The following is a 23436-nucleotide window of genomic DNA, read 5'->3' as shown; positions in this document are numbered from 1 at the left end:
TGTTTCCCACTAAATAAACACACAATACAGGAATGTTATTCTTTAGGGTTTAGAAGAATTATATTTGTATTTGTATTTTCTGAGATGTTACACTGCTGTCCAAATTGACTTGCATCTAAATGACTTTATTATACATCTGTTTTCTCATATGAGTTCCATAACAGATGTCCTACTGGGCACTACCATATTCATCTTTTCCCCTCATTCAGCTCTCCCTGTGGAGCTGCACATTAGCACAGCATGGTCGAAGTCCTCTGTGTTCTCGAGCAAGAAATTAACTTTGTATTGAGGAGTGTTTGAGGAAAGATTTTTAACCTTATTATTATTTACTGTTTTTAAATCAAGGATGGGGCTGAGCTGCAAAGCTTGTTGGTCCTCTGGGAACCAGTGACATCATTGGATCTTAAACTAGAAGTAGTTTCATCTTGGATGTTGCATCGTTCTAGTTTCTGCCTCTTTAAAAATCACTTAACATTCACTGTTTACCCATAAACTATGTTTCCAAGAGCAAAGCTGTATGAGTACATAGGATGAAAGCTGCAAAGGCTGCAGCTGCATTAGCCTTGGAAGTGGGTATGATGGTTTGGGGGCCTAAACTGAGCTGCAGAGATCAAAATTCTGTTCAAGACTTTTATTCCTCAAATGGACAGTGCTCTTCTGAAGGCCTTAAATTCCCCAAGATGTAAGGTTTTAAAAGACAACCAGACAAGCAGGACTGAGCGGACATTGACCTCTGTATGAGTTTACACACTGGCTTTCAAACTGCCATCTCCAAAAGGGTGAATGAGAGAAGCATCAGGTGCCCATGGAATGGATCCTTGCATTCTGCATTAAAATAACAGCTGTGCAAGCAGGAAAGCTTTAAGTAAAGTAAGCTGTCAAAAAACGCCTGAGGACTGATTTTTTTTTTTATGCAGTATCAGTGAGAGTAAAGAAATCTGATTGGAACTCCCTCCTGTAGGCTTCTTCTGACCTCGTTTAAGGGGGGAATTCATGTCACAACCGACGGCGTATGTCTAAGGATGTCTAAGAGCTGTTAAAAGGAAGATATTTCAAAGCTGAAATAAGGCTGATATTCCCATTTACACAAGCCTAAATAAGTGTACACACATGGGACTTCCTCATTTCAGAAGCTGCACAACCCGCATCAACAGAGAAGTTATGTTTGGGAGCGTGGCTGGGTCCCAGGGGCTTTATGTTTTGATGTTGCAGGAATCTGGAGGAAGTGGAGGAAAAGTGGAGCAGTAAAACTATATCAGGACACAGTGGGGAATCAGAAAAACAGAGCTGATTCCAACCAGAACCTTGTGTTAAAAGACTCTTTGTCTCCGCAGGATGTTGGTGGTAGATTTACTGTATTTGTGTGCTCTCTCTGTTACCCTGAGCTCTTTCTCATGCGACCCCTGTGCTTTGACTACTGATGGAGGCCGGCTCACTGGGCTACAAGCGGCTCCTATGCATCGAGCCAAGTAAGCCATCATTTATGTTAAAAAATGGAGAAAGGCTCCCTGTTAAATCAATACATAAAGTACCCGCAGGATCCACACTGAAGGCAGTGGAAGTGACAGGCCGCTTAACAAATGGACGTCGGCCTCCCTGAGCCTGCTGACTCAGCCCGATTCCATCCCTCCCCCCCTCTGCGATCAGTCAGACAGCTCGCTGTGTCTACCTGGGAACTGCTGATCAGAGGCTCTTAAATATCACCAAAGAGTGTAATTCATAAGGGAGATAAACACGTTCGCCGCTGCCGGGAATTCAGCCAGTATTTAAATAAACATGACTGACTGTAGAGTATATCGCATTTTTGACCATAGGTGACTTTGGGAGGTACGAGTCATCGCACCAAGTGTTTTTGCTGCGTCTACTACTTTGAGAATATCAAATAACCCATATAAAAAAGCAGCAGAAAATGATCATACACTGCAGGTAACATCCATCCATCAAGGCTGATGAGATCATAAATCCTTCTCCTTCCCCGCCAGACTGATTTCCTCTCTATTTCACCGAGATGGGTATAAAATGCAGATCAACACGTTCTCCTCTCTCCTCCTCATCGCTCCCTCGGCCACCTGTTCTATCTATCATCTGGACAGCTGTTTCTCCACACTTTCAATTCCTCTCCCATATGCAGCGTTGACCTCTTGGCTCTGCTACGCCTGGCGACACACTCCCTCCCTGAACGCCAGCCGAAATCTTACAACCAAGAAATCCACAGACTTAACTGGATTCGGATTGCATTGTGGGAACACAAACCTCTGTTTCATGTAGAAAAACTTTCAAACATATATTGGGCAGCTGTAGCTAAATCTCTACCTCCACGTGTCAAAGTGTCCTTCAATGAGCCCACCGTGCTCTTTATGCTGCCACCAATACAAATAATAATACATGGCTAATACTGAGAGCTTAAAACACAAAATGATGTAGATGGACCCTCACTGTGTACCAATAACCGCAGAGCTGCGTGCATCATTAAAGTGAATGGAACTGAACGAGCTACAAATCCAGCATTCTGCCAAACACTTTGTAAAGCCTTTTAAATTGATTTCTTACCTCCCAGGCAGTTTATATTCCTCTGAAAACAGCATGAAAATGAACTTGCAGACAGATGGAACTTTCCAGAAACAGCAGTGTGTTCAAGGACACTCTAACATGCAAAATGAAACACATGAGTGACTGTATGTTTTGTATTCAAATGAAGATGACAAAGAGTAACAGAATGGATGCTGTAAGATGGATTTGATTTAGTCAATTTGTCTCCTGGCAGAGGTCTTAAATTAGAGAGCAGCAGCCTTGAAGGCAGCAACATGTATTTTTTTGACAGGGTGGTCTCATTCCCAGCTCGTCACATATGGACACTTGGCTCTCTGATTATGTTTGAGTGCAGCGGGTATCGCACAGACTTCAAACAGAAGTCAGAAGTAGTCACTATGAGACAGTAGATGTGTCACCGTGGCTCCTTATCAGGGAGTATATCACACTTTAGATGGATTTGTTACCATGGCAACCATAACCCCGATACTTCCTAAAAACCTAACAAAGCGGGTTGTGATGCCTCACCGAACAGGGACACAAAGGATCAGGACCAAATGAAAGTAAAAAAAAGAGAAGAAAAGTCTAAAAACACACACAAGGTGAAAAAGTAGTTCCACAGTAGTCCTTAAATGACCCATCACCTGTCATTACTGCATCAGAGCGATTCTCTCACTTCACAATACAGCTAGCCTTCATGTCCGCAGCAAAAAATGAGAGTGAAAGCACAGCTTCAGACTGATCTCCGCACTGGCTGTTACCAGTGCAGTGTTTCTGTCTGTGAGCTGATGGCCATGATGGCATCAAAACAATAAAGGGAACATTAAAATAACACCTCCTAGATCTCAATGAATGAAATATTCCAGTTCAAAATATACATTCATTACACAGTGGACAAAATAACATAAAAATGATCAATGTAAATCACAATTATTAACCCATGGAGGTCTGGATTTGGAACCATACTCAAAATAAGTGGATAAGTGGAAATTCCTCAAGACAAAATGTGCTGACAGACACAGCAAACCTTCTTGCCACGGCTCTCATTGATGTGCCATCCTGGATGAGCTGCACTACCTGAGCAGCTTCTGTGGGTTGTAGACTCCGCCTCATGCTACCTCTAAGGCTGAGAGCACTGACAAAATGCAAAAGTGATCAAACATCATTCAAACATCAAAAATCATCATTAGTTAGCAGTAGTTACACAGTCCAGATGTTATTTTCTGATGTCTTAAATAAAATTATTAATATCAATTTATAATGACTAATACTAATTTTAATTTCCATGTCTATTTGTAATTTTGGTGCTAATGCATAAAGAAATGCAGCATTTCTACAGGGACATATTACCATGGCAACTGTAGGCATGCTTTCAGGCATACAGGTCAGCCTTATTTACTACAGTCCTCCTTTATAATAACATCTTTTTTTTTTACAATATGTTACATAAATGAAAGAAACTAATTTTATGTTGCTGTAAATGTATCAGTATGCTTACATTCATGTATATAATATGAATCCACCTGCCCACATATGCATGATTTTCTTGTTAATGGGACAATAAACACAGAGTCACTAGCATGATCCTTTAAGTTGCTTCCGTAGACGACTGGCTGAGTATTGACAGATTCTACAAACTGCTGTTATCGGAGGCAGGCCACACTGTCTGGTTCCGTTTGATATAAAAGATAAATAACAGCCCGACATATCAGCACACCATTATACTCCGCTATCTCACCCAGCAGATAGTGTAGTGAAATTGCATTAAAATGAGGGAGTTTAGCATGATTTTAGCTCAAAGAAGAGCACACAGTAGCCTGTGAGGGAGTAAAAATGAGAATGTGGATGGCCCATTCATCCCCAAATCTGTCACCGAAGAATGCTGCCCTGTATACGCGCTGCCTACCATTAATTTTGTCACCAGGCTAACGGCGGCCTTGAAGTAAACATGCGCTGTATGATAATAAGTCAGCGCACTACATTTCACGCAACACTTGCTGTCAAAGAAGCAAACATCTATCTCTCCTTCCAGTTTCAGCTCCCGCTCTACACTTTTTGTTTTTTATGAAACAGGTCTATTTATGTATGCGGAATAACTCAAGGTAATCAGACAACCAAATACAAAACACCACTAATTTATATTTGGGTTGAGCCTGGGAAACAAAGGTGTGTTTGTCTCATAAAGCAGCATCTGTAAGCTTTTTCTAGGCAGCGCCAGCAAAGAGATGATGTGCAGCTCCACTCTGTAGCAGCCACCTGAAAAACAACTTGTAGGAAGAGCTGGTAGTAAAACACGACTCTTGACCTCCCCATGCTTGCACTGCTTCATGCACTCTTTGCTTATTTCTTCCTCTCCCTGTTTGCAGGTAAGTGTGTGCAGAACAAGAGGCTGCGTTAAAGGTCAGAGGGGAACGGAGTGGGAAATAGACTGGAGCTGGTAGCAGCAGCATTACAGGTGGGATCCTTTATGATAGCATCTGAAAGCAGAGTTTATTAGTGAGCGGGAACATGAAGGATGGGGGGGCAGTGCTGCTATTGACTGACTTGTTTTAGCATCTGTTAGAGGTAGCAGGTTTCTTTATTGAAATAACTCTGCTGTCTTGCACTCTGCTCACTAATGTCCCTCGGCCATCTTTGCCTGAACCCATAATTACTGCATCAGTGCTGACATGGACGGCCACTGTACATCACATCAATGTCTCTTTTGATCACTCTGATGCTTGAGAGAATTTTTTTTTGCAGCTGCCTCTTTTTATCTTGCTGCGTGGACGTGTAGAAGTGGTATGTGTGCATGGGTACGGCCCATCACTTTGAGTTGTCTAATCAGGCCTGTGCCTGTGTGTGTGTGTGTGTGTGTGTGTGTGGGGAACGTGCCTCTGTGGAAGTTCTAAACAGAATGAGGTCGGCATTAAAAAGCAGCCAGACAAGTCCGCCTTTTGTCTCTCATACAAACTGGGCAGTGGACTCCCCACAGGGGAAAAGCAGGAGTACAACATGTGCATTAGACCCCATAACATCATTTATAACAGGCAGACACACTTCCACACAAATGGCTTTCACCACAGAGGATCCCTATTAGCATTAAAGGAGAGAAGCTTTACTGCTACAGTAAATCTAAGGGGCAACTACAGCCTGCACAGACTGACGGCGTTCTGTTCAGCAGAGATTTCACAGCCCTCTGCTAGTCTGTTGAGCCCATGTGTTTGTCAAAAGCAACCAGGGATACACTGAGTCCCTCTGGAATATGTGTGTGTGCCACTGGACCTTATGGCCCCCGTGGTGGAGGCCAATTCCAGAGCACAGACCTTTCATTTCTCTCTCGTCTTGTTCACAGAGATGAAGGCCAGACCATGTCCATCATTCTGTTATGTGACAGCACATGAATCTATAAGCCCCCGTCTGAACCTGCTCACCTCCCAGAGCAGACACAGGGTATACACAGTGTACTACACACAATCTACTGTGTGTACTGCCACAGCGGATGAAACATATTTTGCTCATAGTTCAACCACAGTGTCACCAACACTATGATGTTTTGCACAATATTTAAGTGAAACTAGTTTAAAGGATCAGTGAGTCTGCATAAGTGACATAGGGGTGAGTTTAGAGACTGCAAAAAAAGACAGAAACACACTCCCACTTCACTTTGTCGGAGAACCTAAGGTGGAAACCAACTCAACCTAAAAAAAAAGCATTTGTCTGTTCTGGGCTACTGTAGAAACAAGTGCCAAAACTGCAGTTCTTCAAATGGCCACTTGAGGCTGAATTCTTTTTTTATTTTTTTTTTATTTTAGATACTGTATTAATCCCAGAGGGAAATTCGTTACGGCTGCTGCACAAGCAGTGTCATACAATGACTAGCAAGGCGCGCCACAGGCTAGGGTGAAGTGTCTTGCCCAAGAACACACAACAGTGACTAGGGAGGAGTTGGGATTGAACCACCAACCTTCCGGTTATTGGACAACCCTGCTATCCCACTGCGCCACTGTTGACGTGAGTCAAACGCCACAGATCTATGTTAAAAGAATTTATGTCAGACACAACATATTTTCTGACACACGCTCTCTGCTGGTGGGCGTGGGCTTACCTGTGTATGCGCACACTTGTCTGTGTGAATGTGTTTGCAGATCACAGAGTGCACCTTAAATGACATCTGTTGTGATTTGGCACTATATAGAAAATCAAATTAAATAAAAATAACTTTACGTGCAAGGGGGGGCAGGGGGTGCTGTTGGGGGTGCAGGGTGTCCCCCTAATATAAGAGAAACACATGCCTATGCTTGTATATAAGCTGAATTCTGTACTGCAGACAGTGCCTATAAAGTTAGCAAATCAAATAAATACAGTCTAACTTTTTAAAAACTTACAAAATTAGAAAAAAAATCCTTTCCAATTTTACATACATCTTTTTAAAAACTAATTAAGCCCTCACACATGAACAATATCCTAAAAAAGTGGCAATAACATCCTCTCTCCTGTTAACATTTTTCACAATGTAATCCTCTGCTGACATAATGAAGGCGGCCAAAGACAAAAAGCTGTGCAGCAGACAAAGGAATCATAAGTGAATTTCATTAAATGAGTTATCTCTCTACTTAAAACTAGTTCTAGCTCAGTGAGTGGTGAAATGAGCATCGAGCATGGTTTCTGCACCAGTAAGTGTTCTTCATAGGTAGATGGCAATTAGGCATAGTGAAACATCTCCGCTAACGGCTGCAATTCATCTTCTTGGCATGTGGGGAAGACAACATGGGCTGATTGTTTTGTCTCATGTGTCAGAGGATTTCACTGGAAGCCAATTGTGTGTGTTTTTCCCAGCCCAGACTCTCCCACTTTTGACATGCTGCCATTCTCTGCACAGAAAGACAAGGACCAACTCAGACATTTTCCAATCAGCGCTCCTGGAGCTCAGCCACTGCTCATTTAGGCTACAAGATGACCTTGACATTCACTTTGCATGTAGTATAAGAGAGGCCTAAACACACACACACCATGACACACGCCAGAGCGAAACACATGTGCTGCAATCCAAGAGAGCCAAGACACACACTACTAGGTGTGTGTGTGTGTGTGTGTGTGCAACATTGTTGGCTGGTTATTACAGAGGCCAAGCTAATCCAGCTCCACTGTTTAGTGCTGTGAAGCAGCAGGAGGCTCATAAGCTGCTAACAAGTTAAGGTGAAAATGTTTGCTGGCAGTGTCCCACCTCCTCCTTCACACTTTACCTAGCAGTAGCTCACAGTGCGCCTCCTCCACTGACACGTCCAACCTGGCAACCATTGCTGCAGCACACACGCACCCCTTCACACCTCCTGTGACATCTATGTGTGCAAACACACACTTAAACTCACGCTACCTCTGCACTACATGTGGAAGACTGGAGCAGAAACAAGCAGAAGTGATATAAGGAATAATTTATGTGGAAAACCACCATGTGGAAGAGAGTTTATTAATGTCTATGCAGGAAGTTTACTGTAATCTGAGTTAAAACATAAAATTATACAACTTATAACTGAAAACATCACTAATAGAAGTGTTGGAAAAAGTCAAACAAATATGGATCCCCTTCAGCACTCAAATTTAAGAAAAGTTTGAACTGAAAAATTGACATATTTCACATATTGTTCGCCACCCATTTTTTATATCTGGGCTTTGTGTGTGTGTGATGAAGGCAGTGGCCCCTGCCAGCCTGGTGATGGCCCACAGCCCTGAGCTCCGTAGTGCCAGCAGCACTGGAGCTCAGCAAGCTTTTGACAACATGGAGCAACAACAGAAAAACCAACAGAAACTACAGCACAAGTAGGCCAGCCTCTCAGGGAGCCTCCTCCCCTGTCCTCCCCTGTCCTCATCCTCACACAGCATCCGCAGGGCTCAGCCCTCACAGCGAGCCAGCTCTTCCACTCTGATGGACACAGCAGAGCTCGATGTACAGTGATAGTTGTCTGCTTCTCCTAACACAAACACAGAGGGGAGCTAACCATGATCACTGCCAGAGCATCGTGTGTTTGTGCGTTTCAGGTTGTTGACAAGTTGAGAATGGAAGGCATCAGCAGAACGATGTGCACATCAGTGAGGAGTGGCGGAGTAATAAAGTGGCTCTGATGAAAACTTAATGGCCCCTTCACCTTTATTAATGGCTGTGGGTACAGGAACGTGCGCTCGGGTTCGCCAGTGCAATAACACGAGCAGGAGAGCGGCTCCATCAGCCTCACACTCACTAACGCACTGGAAGAGGAGCTCATAACTGGGAGGACACTAATTAACGCACTGACGGCTGATGTTGGCCAAATGGGCCTTAAACACACTTTCCACTCTTCCTGCAGTTGTGAAGCCTGCCTTTGCCTTCTTCTCTCTGCAGATGCTTGTGCAACAATCACACAAGCAGAACTTATTAATATCTCCCTTTCAAATGCTAATTCTCCTTCATACATAAATCATAACTCCAGAGGTGCCTCATATACTGTAGATGTTTTTGGGGGGTGGGGTCTGTAGCAAGTAATGACAATGCATGCTTCCCAGATACAACAAAAAACAATAATATCATAAACTTTTCTTTATGTGAAGCCTTTACGCACACACTATGTGCCTATGTGTCTATTGGACACAACCTTCACCCACCACTAACAAGGATGTTTGTTGTTGTTGTAGTTGTTGAGCAGCTGTTGACTTCAGACATTTGACAACGAGAGACAAATCTGAAATCCCTGCTGGTGGGGGGCCCTGATCCATGAGCAGCCTGCCAACCTGGTGCCACTTTCACAGCATCAGTGTATGTCTGGCATGCTGTGTCTGCAGTTGCTGCTCTGCTTGATGCACACACACACACACACACACACACACACACACACACTTCATCAATGACTTCTGACAGAGAAGCCCTGGATCAGTCAGTGACTGTGGCACATGTGCACCTCCGCACAGGTCTGCTTTCCTGTAAGGCCTATTATGGATGGAAATCATCTTGTTTGATTAAATGTCTCAAATCAAGAGCAATGGTTCCTTCAATCAGGTGCAATTGTCTTGATTTAGCGTAATAATTAGGATTAGATGTTCATTTTGGGTGCCTGGGATTCAGTCCCACCCCACATCTACATGTGACACACGTGTGTGTGTGTGTGTGTGTGTGTGCGTGCGTGTGTGTGTGCTACTACTGTACCTGCCAGGAGCTGGAGGGGATCTCTGCAAATTTCCCCAGTCCCCCGAAGGTGTAGCACCGGTACATGTGATCCAGAGACTCCGAGCAGTGCCACAGCAAGCCAAAGCTCACAGAGTCCTTGCTGTTGCTGTGGTGGTGGGTGTGCTGCTGGTTGTTCCTCAGCTGGTCCTTAACAATCCACGCTGGTGATATGAAGCTGAAACTGCAGACGGCGACCAGAGCGGAGGAAAGGAGCACCCAGAAGCAGCCCACACAGCTGAACATGGTGGCAGCGTGGGGCAGAAAGCCCGGAGACAGACCCAGACCGATCCCAAACCCGGCTTCTTCTTCTTTCTTCTCCCGGCCCAGGAGCGAATGCATTTGGAGCTCACGCCTTAAAAGAGCGAGACTTCAACTTCAGCCTCTTAACCAGCACTGCATCAGCAAAAACAGAAGATAGAACACAGTCACGGGGCATCAGCAGCTGTGTGGATGTGTGTCCACAGAACATCTGGTCTGAGGAAACAAACCACTAAGAAAATAGTGATGAGTGATGGTGACACAATAAAGTCATCCGCGCCCACACTCAGGCTGGTCCAATGCCCAGTATCTGACTCCTAAGATGTTTGTCACACCCAGAAGTGGATGCGCAGTTGTCATACCAGCGCGGGCGGAGGAGCGGAGAGACTCAGAGCCCGAAGCGCAAACACAAGCATGTCCTGAAGGCGCAGCTCTGCCCTGATACTCCCAACACTCTCTGCCTCCGCGCGGACGGCACTGCACTTCACCGTGCGCCTGGATAACCTCAAGTTAGAGCGTGCGAGAAGAGTGCTTCCTGCCGAGGTTTTCAAAGTAAAATTTGCCAGGTAGAGCGCCTAAGTCTGTGCGTCACAAAGTATAAACAATGGATTGGAACATTGGATTTAGCTGTGACATTTAGGCTATTTTGTTATTGCCATATTTTTACAAACAGCTTTGTGAGTTTAGGGACTGCTGCCTGTAAATGTTAGTTTTATAAAGTCGTTGCTTTTATTCTGAAGGGAAGCCCTCTCATTTCCGGTATTTCGCCCACTGATTGCTTTAACTTTCCGCAGAGGGCGTCTGCCTGCGAGCACCTGTCTCACTGCACCTTGCACATTGTTTGATACATCACAGTAAACTCTGTCAATTAAATGAGTCACTAAAAGTTTTTCATTAAAGTTTTAAATGTAACTTCCCGCCATGTAAAGTGGTGCTCATTATGCACAGTTAAAGATAAACGGTGTTGTTTCTTCTTTGTTCGTCAGACGCCATAACAGCATCTCAGCCAATCAGAGGTGAGGACAGAGGGGAGTTCGTGTTTTCTCTGTGGGCGTTGTCTGTGCACGTGCAGGTAGCCTCAAACAAATATTCATAACAAATCAAATATATTTGGAAACGCTCGCGTGGCTGTGGGCAGAGTAAATTAACACAGTAATTAGCCTCAGAGGATAATTTAGTGTTACATTACATGTACACACAATTGCATGTTATAACCACAAAAACATCCCACCTTTTAGGAGCAGTCTTTGATTACAGAGGAGGATAATACTGCTGTTAATAGCACACACAATGACAGGTAACTGTAACAGTGAGGAGTGAATTTAAGGTTAGGAGCATCTGCACTTTAAGTTGTGCTTTTGAATTTGTGGATTTTCTTGAAATTATAGAGGTCAGTGTAGTCCAATATAAAAAACTACACACACACACACACACACACACACACACACATAGCTCCTTTTTCAGTTTTACCCTCAGGTAGCAGTACAAACACTGCCCCCACATGGTCAGAGGGGGTAACAGTCCACCCTCTCACAGCTGGCACTGAGCTGCACTTTTCTCCACATCCTAATATAATTTAATACTACCAAATAATAAACATGAGCCTGCCTGTAAACACAGCACATATGAGCCTAAACATGAGCCTGACTGAAGGGGAAAACAAATATTAAAACCAATGAGGACAGACAAAAACATTTTATAATATATGTATTTAAATCAAACACAATTTAAATATATTATAGATTAAAGTACACATACATGTCAGAAAACATTAGTGGTACATAGTACCAAGAGTCTTTTCTGGTTCTTTTCCACATCTTGGTAAGGCTCAAAGGAAATTAAAAAAAATAACAATTTAATTCAATGAGCATACTTTCCAGTTGAACAAGTCCAGTCCTCACCGATGTTTGTATCAGTGATGTATTAAAAAAAAAAGGGACCACCATAAAAAAGGACTAACATTAATATAAGGGGTAAACCAGAATTCTAAATATAATATATTTATATATAGAACATTTAGGACAAGGGGTTTGGACTTTTCCAACACAACTGGAGCACTTTAAATTCTTAAGGGAGTATTTCTTCTACACTCTGTAAAGGTGCCGGGATATTCATACAGAAGGGTCAAGCCAGTCCAACAACCGAAGCACTTCCTTCTTCTGTTTCATTGTCACAATTCCAGATGTTCTACAGTACGTAAACGGCCAACGTAGGGCTACTAACATCACTGAACCACTCCAGGCAGGCAGAGGGAAGCGGGCGCAAAAACTGTACAGCGCTTCAACTAGTGAGCCTAAAGCGGCTGAACTTTAAGACAGAAGTTCATGTAAAAATAAGGAATGATTATAAAAGTGTAGGGAAGTGTGTTACAGGGAGTGAGCAGAAGTCAGTCGCATCCTCCACAGGTCCAAGACAAGACAGCCAAGCAGTGACTGATGTGCTACTTCTTTCTCCTCGCTCCATCTGTCCTTCATCAGGAGTGTTTGATGGAAGGAGGCGGTTTTTGGCGACGACACATGTACCTTCATAGTGTTATGGAGTTGGAAGTTTGGAACAATGATGTACTTCAAGTTTTCTATTAGCCCATGCGTGAACAATCACTCATCCAAGCTCACAGCTACACACACGCAAACACACACACACACACACAAAACAGATGGTAGTTGGGAGGTGATAAAATGCCTTGTTCTTTCTCAGAGTAATGCAGTTCATTGCAGTGTCAACCCTGGGTACAGTTTATTACTGGCTAAGCCAGCGTCTGCAGGGAGCGACGGTCCTTTGGTTGCTCAGCGGGGTCATAGCTGCAGATAAAAAGAGACGATTAACATCCTGCACACCTGCACAGAAACCAGTCTACTGAAGCGAGTTCTTGTACCTTGGTGGACTTCCCGGGGCTGTCATGGTTTGACTGGTGGACAACATCGTTGACAATCATCTTGGCAATCTGCCAGGCCATCTCCTCCTGGGCCTTGAGAGTCACAGCACAAACTTCTATTGATATTCTTACATATTCACACACACACTGGTGTTACAAAGTGAATTTTAAAACATGCCAAATGGCCCTCAGGCTACTGAATCTTTAATGGTCATTTAAAATGTTGCTGTCTTACCTCATCTGAGTTGCCCTGGACCCATTTCTTCATGGCTTGAGAAAACATGGAACCTAACAGGGAGGAGAGAAGAAATTCAATTCAAACTAACTAAGTTTAAGAGGATAAGAGGATAAAAGGAGGGTTTGCAATTAATGTGTGTGACAAGTTATCAACAGGAAGAGCTAACTAGGTCTTAACTCCTAACGAAAGCAATCCAGGACAGAAAGATTTGTGTATGTTGTCAGAGAACGTGCAGCCAGAGCAGTTTTTTTTTTATTCACAAAAAAATGTTCTTAAATATTTCAGAGGACTGAGAGCTGTAGGGAGAAGAGAATAAGCCACAAGAGGACATTTTTCACTGAAAGGAGGAAGGAGATAAAAATATGACAGAGGAATGTGAGCATATCATACCTTTGGATTTCTTCACATCCGGCTCTGGCTCTGCCTCCCTGATAAACTGGCCCAGCTCATTCACCTTCCCGAACGTCATTTTTCTAAAAAGACAGAAGTGAGGAGGCATGATGAAGGCAGCTGACAGAGCAAATGGGACAATCTTGTGCCTCAGGCACATTTCAAACACCACTGAATGTGTATCCAGTCAACAGGGGGAGCCTGACAGAGCACAGCTTTGTTTTTCCACCATCATCCTTTTGAATTATTTCTGTGCTGGAAGAGAGTCAATAAAATACAAGCATTGAATCCAAACATCACAAGCAACGAAAGGAACATGAAAGCAGAGAACAAGTGAAATTACCAAATCATAATCTTTAAAAAGATCCATAGCACTGGAGGGATAACACAATTTATGTACTGATTTCCTCTTCTGTTTCTGGTTGTACAGTGAGCACTTACCCAGCGTACGGCCGCTGATACAGAGACTCAGGATCCAGGTTGGCAACGTCCACTGTGATTGCCTCATCAAAGTTTTTCAGGATTTTGATTGCAGCCTTTTTGGCACTTTGCTGTGGTGGAGAGATACTGAGTTTAGCAGCTATACAGTTTTTCCCCAACTACAGTAAACAATAGGGATGATCACGACACTTTGACATTAGCAAAAAATATCCTCATGATAATATAATATAAACCCTTGTTATTTGTGTAATGAGGCAGGACAGGTCCAAATGTCAGCAGACAGAAAAACATTCCCACAGGGGCTGAAGACGAGGGGAGTCACCTGAGCATGAGAACCATCGCTGGCATTTGAACTTGAGCGATCGTTGTCCGTCGGCCCGACTTGACCTGGAGTGCTGACATTCACAAACTCATCCGCCCGCACAGAATTGATGAGGTCACTCAGGTATTTGTAGTAAAGGTTGCTGGAAAGGAAGCCTGGCATGTAGACCTGAACAAATGCAAAGCAGGGTGAGTTCTGTTAGAAAATAATGAGCTCCCTGATATATTTGTGGGCACCAGTTACAAAGGTTTGTTTCTGACCTTTATGTGCTAACAGTTTTCATTTCATTAACATAAGGCTGGAGCATTTGTCAGTGGTGTAATAGGACAATTTGTCAGTGACTTACAAATAAAACCTTTAGGGAGGATCCTATTAAATTCCAAAAAACAGTTCAAGCACATGATTTAGAAAAAAATTTAATTAAATGTCTTTAAAGGGCAACACAACTTAAATGAATGCTTCATATTGCTCTGTTCTTGAACATTCCTATGTCATAACATCGTATAATAATAGGGAATAAAGAATATTATGGAGGCCTTGGAGTGTGGCTATCAGGAAATCTGACCTTCTCCATGGTGGTCCATGCCTGTCTGAGTGGAGTGGTGAAACAGTCTGGGAGTGGCCCTCCCTCTCTGCAGATATTAGACTCTATCTCCATCCGCACGGAGTCACCAAATCCCAGAGGGTTTGTAGCTTGGAGTGAGAAATACCTGGACAGGAAACAGAGTGGTGAAGAAATTAGTTTAGACGAAGCCATATTAAGATTTTAACCAAAACGCAATACAATTTAGAGGATGCTTCAATAGTCCATCTATGAAATAAGGCTGTAATGCTGCCGCGCTATGTGAGGAGAAGAAAAGCTTGTAAGAGCTACACTGGAGACATTAATACAAAACTCTGAATGAAACCAGGGCTATACTGATCTTAAGAAATACATCAACGCAGATATAATAGATATATGAACACAAAGCTCTCAAATATTCTGGAATAGCTTATGCAACAGGTAAGAAAAAGCCTGGCTTTCATTTTTTGATTTCAATAATCGCCATGTGTGATGCAGGAAAAAATATCCTGACACATTTTCTGTAATGTAACGAATGCCACGTCACACTTTTTACCTCAAAAGTAACGGTAACACAGAAGTCTATGGCAACAACTACTATACTGAAAATAAATAGACCCAATGATGTCACTATAAAGGCAACTTCTAAGAACCACTTCAGGCTTGAGTCCACCCCCATTGTTTCCCATCTGTCTCCACTGATTACTGTCTAATAAAGGTATAAAAGGCCAAAGACATAACATAAACATTTCAGGGAGCAGGTAGGGGACGTACTTGTCGTAGAGGATCATAGCGTCATTTTGAGCCTCCTGGCCATCATACTGGCCCTTTTTAGCAGCTAGCTGGTTCTGAAAGTTGTCTGCCGCCAGCCAGAACTGCAGTACATTCATGGCCTCTTCCTTTTCCATGTACTGAGGGGAAGGAGACACAGAAGACAAGGGAAAAGGTCACTGTGGGTTTTTGTATATCCTTGTGTGTAGTTTAGTCAAGTCCTAGGTAATCACACTCACAACTGCCCACTCTTTTACATGACATTTGGTATCATATGAGCAAGACAGAGACAGAGTTACGCTCATGTCCTCTATGTCTACTGCTTTACAGGAGAAGTGTGTGATAAGAAGTCAAGAGCAGGATAAGATTGTGTGAAAATGTGTAATGAGCTGCCACAAATAAATAACATTTTAGAAACCACTCACCTCAGAGAAGTAGAAGAGCGCTGACTCACAGAACAATATGTCAGCCAGGAACACAGAGCCGCTAGTCAACACTTCAATCTGATATTTACAGAAATGATGGCTCCGCAGGAACTCGCTAAAGTGCCTGGAAATCAAACAGCATGTGGGAAGTAAATACAGCTGCTATTGTGGATGCAGAGATGGTGAAATGACAAAGGACACAGGCTGCACTTTAAACTTTGCGTCATAACATGGCAATGGGGAAACTTTGCAGAGCATTAACCCTGTGGGAAATGAATAGACACAAACTTACTGTTGTTCTAAGATGGCGAAGACAACTGACTGTGCGATGACGAAGCAGTTTGGATCCACCATTCCATCTTCTCCACAGATCTTAGCTACACAAGAAAAAAGACATTCCACTTACAGTTTTGTGACAGCAAATGAAAACATATTTTAAAAAGACTGAACATTAATGTGACTTACCAACTATATCATTTCTGATCTGTTCTGTGATGGGGATGGGCCTCACAGCGTCTGGAGAGATGTACTTGGTGAAGACCGTAACAGCATCTTTTTCTATACCTGCAAAGCAGCAGAAGCTCTGTGATGAGATGTGAAGGGTTAAGTGCTGTGGTTAAGTGAAGTTGTCCTGTGCACAATGTGTCACTTCCATTTGACAAAAAACACTTTAGGTCACTAGTGGCCAATAAAGCAGAAAACATTTCCTGGAGATGATGGAGCTAGTCACATCAATGCAAATTTCAGAAGAGGGTCTTACACACAGCCAAGCATTTTACAACAGTTATTTCTCAATGTTGATTTTCACCACATAGTTTCATTTGTGCAAATTCATCATACTAATAAAACAGGTAGATGAAAATGTGTTTAATATATCTGCAATCACAACAGAGGCCACCAAGTCTCTTGATTTAGTCAATGAATCGAATGTAGACCATGAAGTCAAGCTAAGTTCCTCAGTAAGCTTGTAAGCATAAGCTTTATGCCACTTAGTAACCCACCTCCACCCCAGCTCCTCCTTCTGTGCTGCACCTGACTTTATCATATCTGTCTTCAATGATTCCTGCTCTGCTCTGATCTGTACCCAAGGGAACTTTGCTGCTGCTCTTCCTACCTCAGGCTTCCGCTCTGTGTGTGCATAAGACAGAGTCAAAATGCCTCCAAATATAACTTACTGCTAATGAAAATCATTTATTTATTCAACCAAAGTATGGTTAACTGTATTATATTAACCATGTTTAGTGTTCGGAAGGTTTTGACCATCAGAGTAAATAAATCAAGCTTGTCTAAACAACTGGACAAATATAAAAGATGGCTGTTAAAGCCGACTCACTTTTCATAAGTTTGTCAGAGAGATCTCGCAGGGTGCTGTTCGATTGCATTTTGCAGGGAGTCCCTGTCCTGGAGGGAGTCTGACTTCTGGGGGTGTCCGTTTGAGGTGTGTTGGGTCTCTCTGTGCTGGAGGAGTCCCGCCGCTCAAATATACCCATAGGTCCTTCACTGCTACTGTGCCGAGTGAAAGTGTTGGTTGAGTTCTGGGCGAGCTCTGAGAGCTCTGAGCCCTCTTGGGACATGGGGACGGGCTCAGCCAAGGAGCTGTGTTTTACCGAGTTGAGGCTGTGTGCTCGGACACGAGACCAACTGGTAGAGCGGAAACTCTCGGCCTCCAACCAGAATCGAACCAGGTGGTCAGCACCCTGGAGTTCCGTGAAATGCATGTAGTGGGGCATCGCCACATTGTCACGCAGAACCTGGTCTACCGTCTTGGACAGCCGAGAGCGGGTCTCCTGGGGCTGATAGTTCACACTGGAATGACCTGGAACATGTAAACACACACAATGAACAGCCACTTTACCAAAGCTATAAATACAGATTGTACATTTTGAAGATATGCGTTTTGCTTTACTATGATAACACACTACACTTCTTTTTCTTTCATTTATTTCTTCTAGCCTTAAAAGCAGAAGGAAGATAACACAGAGATGTTGTGCTTTGCTCTCTTATTTCAGCCCAGTGTTTGGTTCAGGCTCAAGAGTGATGTGGGCTGAATATAAACTCCTTGATATTTGTTTTGAATTCTTGTGAAATTCCAGCTCTGTGTCCGTCTGGAGGTGGCCTTCGACTATGTAATTTCACAGATGATTAAACCCAGACAAACTTTTCACGATCGTGTGTCAAAAGCATCTGTGTGTCCTGTCCATTCCTTCAGTCATGCATGTATGAAATGGTCAGCAATGACTGCGGCATCCACAGCCGCCTTTGACAGTCCAATGACACCAGACTGTGAACTGCAGCTTCACCTCGACACTGAAAAAGATTCCTGCAGTGATGCTACATTATTTGACTTTATGACATTTTAGATAGAGACCGTCTGTTTGAGTAACATCTTAAATCTGGAGGACTGTGACTACACACACACAAACACACTGCCAGAAAACAAAATAAATGTAGGAGAACGTTCATTGACTACAAACCTGGCTCTGACTGGATTATGAATCAGAGCACATCAGCTGCAGCTAGACTGAAGCAAGCGCTGCTGAGGCTTAGTGCTGTTATGTTCACTTTTAAAAAATAAGATGGTGTTTAAAGAGGTGTCTCTCTGTGTGAGGAGCTTTTCAATCAGGCTATTCTTTAAGATCACACAGTCACAGCCACCTTAATGCCAAAAGCAATTAAAAATCACAACCTGTGCAAGATCTGTTTCTGAATCCTGTTTAAAGGATCCTTCTTTTTTGTGTATCCAAGTCAAAGTCTGTTACAACGCCCCCCAGTGTGTGCTGCTGTACTTATACTTAATACCAAAAGAGACCTTACACAATCATTACACAATCAGGTTTAACATTATGGCTCTTACAGGCAGCATGCCTACAGACTGCTGACCTGTAAGCTGCCTAAACCTTCCCCTTCTTCCTCTGTATTTCCTTCCCCCTCCTTCCGTTAAAGCCACAGCCCAGGTGTTACTGGCACCCAGCAAGTCCCACAGATTTGTTGTCTGGGCTGTGGCACAGGTTTCTCCACCTTATCCCACTTCAGACAACTTGCTGGTACAGTTCCTGTCACTTCTGTCATTCACCTCACATTCAAGTCAGCCACATACAGACTCATTGTCCCATATCATAATAGCCAGAATCTAATAATAGAGCAGTTCTAATTAAAAAAAAAAGAGGAGGAGTGGTTTGTTTGCTATCTTGTAAGTCCAACGTCCCCCGGATAGGCTGAGAAACATTAGTTGCTCGTCAAAACAGATGCATGAAGTCACGTGAGTGCCTCAAACAGGATTAATGAGGGAGTGCTGGCACTTGAGTAACACAGAGTCAGTTTAGACATGCAACACTTGCATACTGACTTTCCAGAACCAGAATCCTAATTACACCTGTATGGGTGAACATCAGTTTGTTGCTTCAACTTTATTACATATTTTGATAAGTTTCCAAAAATAATGTAAAAATTTCTATTATTATCATCTCACCATATGCTGCAAGATGCAGTAATACTATTATTTGTCTGCTTCTATTAAAAGAAATTACGGTAAACTAATAATGTACTGCACATACTTAATACAGTAGTGACCCCTCCTATGTATCTTTTTATGTATAATTTCTATTTGTAACTAAAAACACTATTCAAACAAATAAAGAAAGGTTCTGTACCAAGATCCCCAAAGTGCGCAGCCTCCATGTGGCTCGGCTGTTTCTTGAGGATGGCGGTACGACCACGGGCGAAGGAGTCCATGTTGGCGGAGATGGCGTTGATAGCAACATGGCTAGGCCCGGCTGCTTCCTGGATGGCATGGTGGTTCTTCAGTCCCAGCGACGGCGAGTGAGGGTTGACTGGAGCTGTGAGTGGAGGGCAGGAAAAAAAACAGGAATTTAGCATGAAAAAGAAGAAAAAGTAAATGTACTAAAGTGCCCCCTAAAGTATGACATCAGTGTGACTGTATGAAAAGGTCTCTCTAGTGAGAGGCTTTGAAAGAGCCCACAGTCGGTGTTCACAGGCCTCAGGCTGTGAAAACAGACGACTCTGTGTTTGTTGGGCTGGGTAATCTAATAGCTAGAGCTCACAGATTTGGAGATAATACAACCTGTGATTAATATTTGTTGTTAATACAACAACAAACTTAAATTCAATGTAATCTTTCACAGCTGTTCCGCCCATAGCAGGCTTACATATAATAATTATGCGTTACTTTTTTTACAGCTTTACAAAATGATGTTAACAGCAGAGAAGAGAAATTTCACTATAGACTCAGGCTATGCATTCAGGACCGTTTAACCCCTTTAAGATATTTGTGCGCAGAGAAACACTATACTATAAATGGATACTTACTTACAAGGTCTCACAGTATTAAAGATGAACTCACCTCTACTGACTTTAGCATCTGTCACTCTCTCAGGTTCTTTGCTTTTGGCTGTGGGGAGAAAGAGGAGAGTGGGGTTGTAACTGGAGAAGCATACAACATTTTGAATCACAATACAACCAGCACAAAAACGGATATGTGAGATACATTAGAGGGTGGAAAGCCTGGAAAACCATATCTGGTTGCATGATGATTGCATGACAAAATTATTTACTGCAGAGTGGCTTGGTGGCTGCCGTGGACAGATGTGGGGTTAAATACACAGGCTGGCTTCAGACATGTGACAGCTCTGTCCACCCTGCTTACTATACATGAAAGCCAGAGCTTTCATAATGGACGTCAGCATTAGTGTCCTTTCTAAGATTTGTGACCTTGGTCTATCAGTCCTGGTTTTCCTTCAGCTGAGTGCTGTTGACTCTCAGCCAGCTTACACACAGACTGACTGACTATCATGTGGCCTAATGCAAAGCTCATCAACACTATTTGAAGCCACTTGGTGGCTCACCGTCATATCAAAAATGAAATATGGCTTGCAGTGGAGTGAGTGCATGATGGCAACCCCTCACAAATGAATAGAGAGGCACAAGCAAATGGTACAGAAGATGCTCCTTCTGTTAGGCGTTTAGGACAGAGCTGTTTGAGAATGTATGTGTCAGCCAAAAGTCAGTTGGTGCTGACAAACAGATGCAAGTCACCAGATGTCTTTGTAAATATTCATAAGAGCATATCGACAGATGTCAGCTGTACTAGATTAAGGGAAAGATAAAACAGCTTGTGTGTAAAAACACACAGACACACACAGACAATGACTTATTACCTACTACATTAACCTTTCTTGGTTAAACTTTTACCTCTGCATTCCTATATTTTTACCTGACGCTTAAAGGATGTACATTTCCTTTCTGTCAGTCCTGACAAGAAAAATCTCCTTTGCATTTCCTCATTTCAGGGACCTGCTGAGTCAGCTGCTTTGACTGACAAAAAAAAACACTACTGTCACTTTTTACATGAGCAGCGATAGGCCAGTAGAAGTTGAAGTTACTGGGCTGATTTCCGGAGGAAACAGAGTCTGGCCCGATTTCACAATCATTGCCTCTTCAGTCAGCTACAGCAGCTTTGTTATTTCATATAGCTGATGATCTATAGAGCATGTCTGCAAAAACTCACAATGTTTAGCATCGGTTTGGTGTGCACTGTGCAGTTATGTTCATTTGGAGGCTATGGGTTGTGATGCTGCTGAGACTGCAGCATTCAAAACACCCGAGACTGTGTGCCTTCTGCCTGAAATGTTGTGGTTTACAACCAACATTGTTACATTTCCATTTCAGTATTTACTCACAACAGGATGTTCATGGGCAATTACAAAATACTAACTCTACATCCACTGCTAGCTGAATGAAAAAGACAAGAAAATCAAACAGATGTTCACTATAATATATATCTGATTCAAATATTAGCAACTGTTGGACTAGATTCGTCATTTACTGTACACGTTGTATAATCTGGTTGTATGAAAATGTCCAGATGACGCTTACTAGCTGAAATTGCACATTTTCGACCTGGTGTTAATATTAAATAATGTCATGGATCTGAGCATACAATAACATGTGAGTAGGTGATGAAACTAGTATTACAAACAGCCCTCTGTGGCATATTTAACATCGCCCTGTTCAACACTGGGTGAGGCGGAGAGGAGAGAGGCCACCGCTAAGCTAACCATGTTACTGCAGTGAGCCGCGGTAGCAGGAAAACACATTCCCACAAACACCACGGTGTCCTTAGTTAATACACTCGCGGCCGAAATCTCGGCCACAGCGGCTACATCACAGCGAGGACCTCTCCCTCCGGAGCCGGACTCTTTGCTGCTAGCTACCGTTGACGTTGCAGCCTCCAGTGAGAGCTTCTTCCTCACCTTTCCTCTTGAAAAACGACATGACGGGTTTGACGCTCTGGACGTTTCCTCAGCTCACTGACAACCTCCCGTGAATTCACGGGTCCCTTCATTCAAATGCATCTGTTCTGTACACTCCTGAGGTGGAAACGGGTTAATATCGCAGCCCCGGTGAGCGCTGTCAATTTCCAGTTTTCTTTAAATCCAAACCCTGCTCGGCCGCCATATTGTCAATAAACGTCTTACTTCCGGGCTGGTGCGGCAGCAGCATTGTGGGAAATGGCGTGTTACCAGTTCTGGTCAGGAGAGGGCGCTATTTGTATGTGAAAACCATAGATTGCACTTCAAGCTCTTATAGAGATGAAACTGAACTGTGTGCTAGAAATTTCCTGAATATTTAAATGTTTTTTTAATGAAACATGCAATGCATACAACTCAATAGGTTACTAATTGCACCCTGATACACATTTTGTCACAAAATTACAAAGATTATTTTTACTGTTAAAAGTTTAACTGTGCATATTGTACTAATATCTTTGTCTCCTAAGGTTAGGCAATACAAGTGTTTCCACTTCTGGCTAATTGATTCAAGGCTGCACCACCTCAACAAGTAATACAGGTCCAACTAAAAAAAGAGTAAAAAGTTCTAATTTTGTTTATACATGTCTCCCTGTTGCCATCAATCATATAACATACTAGCCTGATAATTTTAATTATTGTTATGTAAAACATGTTCAAAATATTATCATAAGTATTTCATAATACATATGTTTATTATATCATTACTACTGTACTGAATGTGAACATCCTGAGATGTAGATGAACAGCAGTTGTCTGAGTCTTGAACTGCATATATGACATTACTGTGTTTGTCTCTGGAAGAAAATACAGAAAATACAGTGACTTATACTCTTGTGTCTGTTACCATGGTAACTCATTCTGGGACCATAACCCAGCCAGGAGCAGGTTTTCTCCAAGTAGTAGTTTATAAACTACAGTGTACTGACTTTTAATATTTCACTTCTCACAAATCGGAAAAAAATAAATATCAAAATCAGATTTGAACCTAGAACACTTTTTGACGTGACCATAAAATTAAAAGGTCAGGAAAAACAAACTGATGTTTGTTTGTGATCACATTAATAAACCAATCATGAAATCGCAAGTAGTTTTTTGCTTATTATTTGATTTTGGATTCAA

The 23436-nt window shown here is 42.7% G+C and overlaps 2 protein-coding genes across 2 annotated transcripts in view; both read right to left on the bottom strand.

The window, feature by feature from the left end:
• lhfpl7 (LHFPL tetraspan subfamily member 7) overlaps positions 1-10406 on the bottom strand; it is a 76541-nt gene extending 66135 nt beyond the window's left edge. Inside the window, exon 1 of the mRNA XM_028421715.1 lies at positions 9686-10406. Within this exon, the coding sequence (XP_028277516.1) occupies positions 9686-10045 (360 nt within the window). The 5' untranslated portion in view covers positions 10046-10406. The remainder of the gene's footprint in view (positions 1-9685) is intronic.
• A 1248-nt stretch (positions 10407-11654) lies between these two features.
• Positions 11655-22474, bottom strand: akap10 (A kinase (PRKA) anchor protein 10). Its single transcript, XM_028422469.1, has 15 exons — positions 22258-22474; positions 20349-20396; positions 19639-19824; positions 17322-17804; positions 16454-16552; positions 16281-16365; positions 15989-16112; positions 15567-15703; positions 14796-14940; positions 14231-14398; positions 13909-14018; positions 13468-13550; positions 13075-13127; positions 12840-12932; positions 11655-12765 (listed from the first exon to the last, which is right to left on the bottom strand). Exons 1-15 carry the CDS (start codon positions 22277-22279, stop codon positions 12760-12762), a joined length of 1842 nt encoding a protein of 613 aa, XP_028278270.1. The 5' UTR covers positions 22280-22474; the 3' UTR covers positions 11655-12759.
• Positions 22475-23436: the final 962 nt, after the last annotated feature.

Source organism: Parambassis ranga, chromosome 14 (assembly GCF_900634625.1).
Source record: "Parambassis ranga chromosome 14, fParRan2.1, whole genome shotgun sequence".
In the NCBI taxonomy this organism is placed as follows: Eukaryota; Metazoa; Chordata; class Actinopteri; family Ambassidae; genus Parambassis; species Parambassis ranga.
This window is presented reverse-complemented; position numbering and strand designations above follow the sequence as displayed.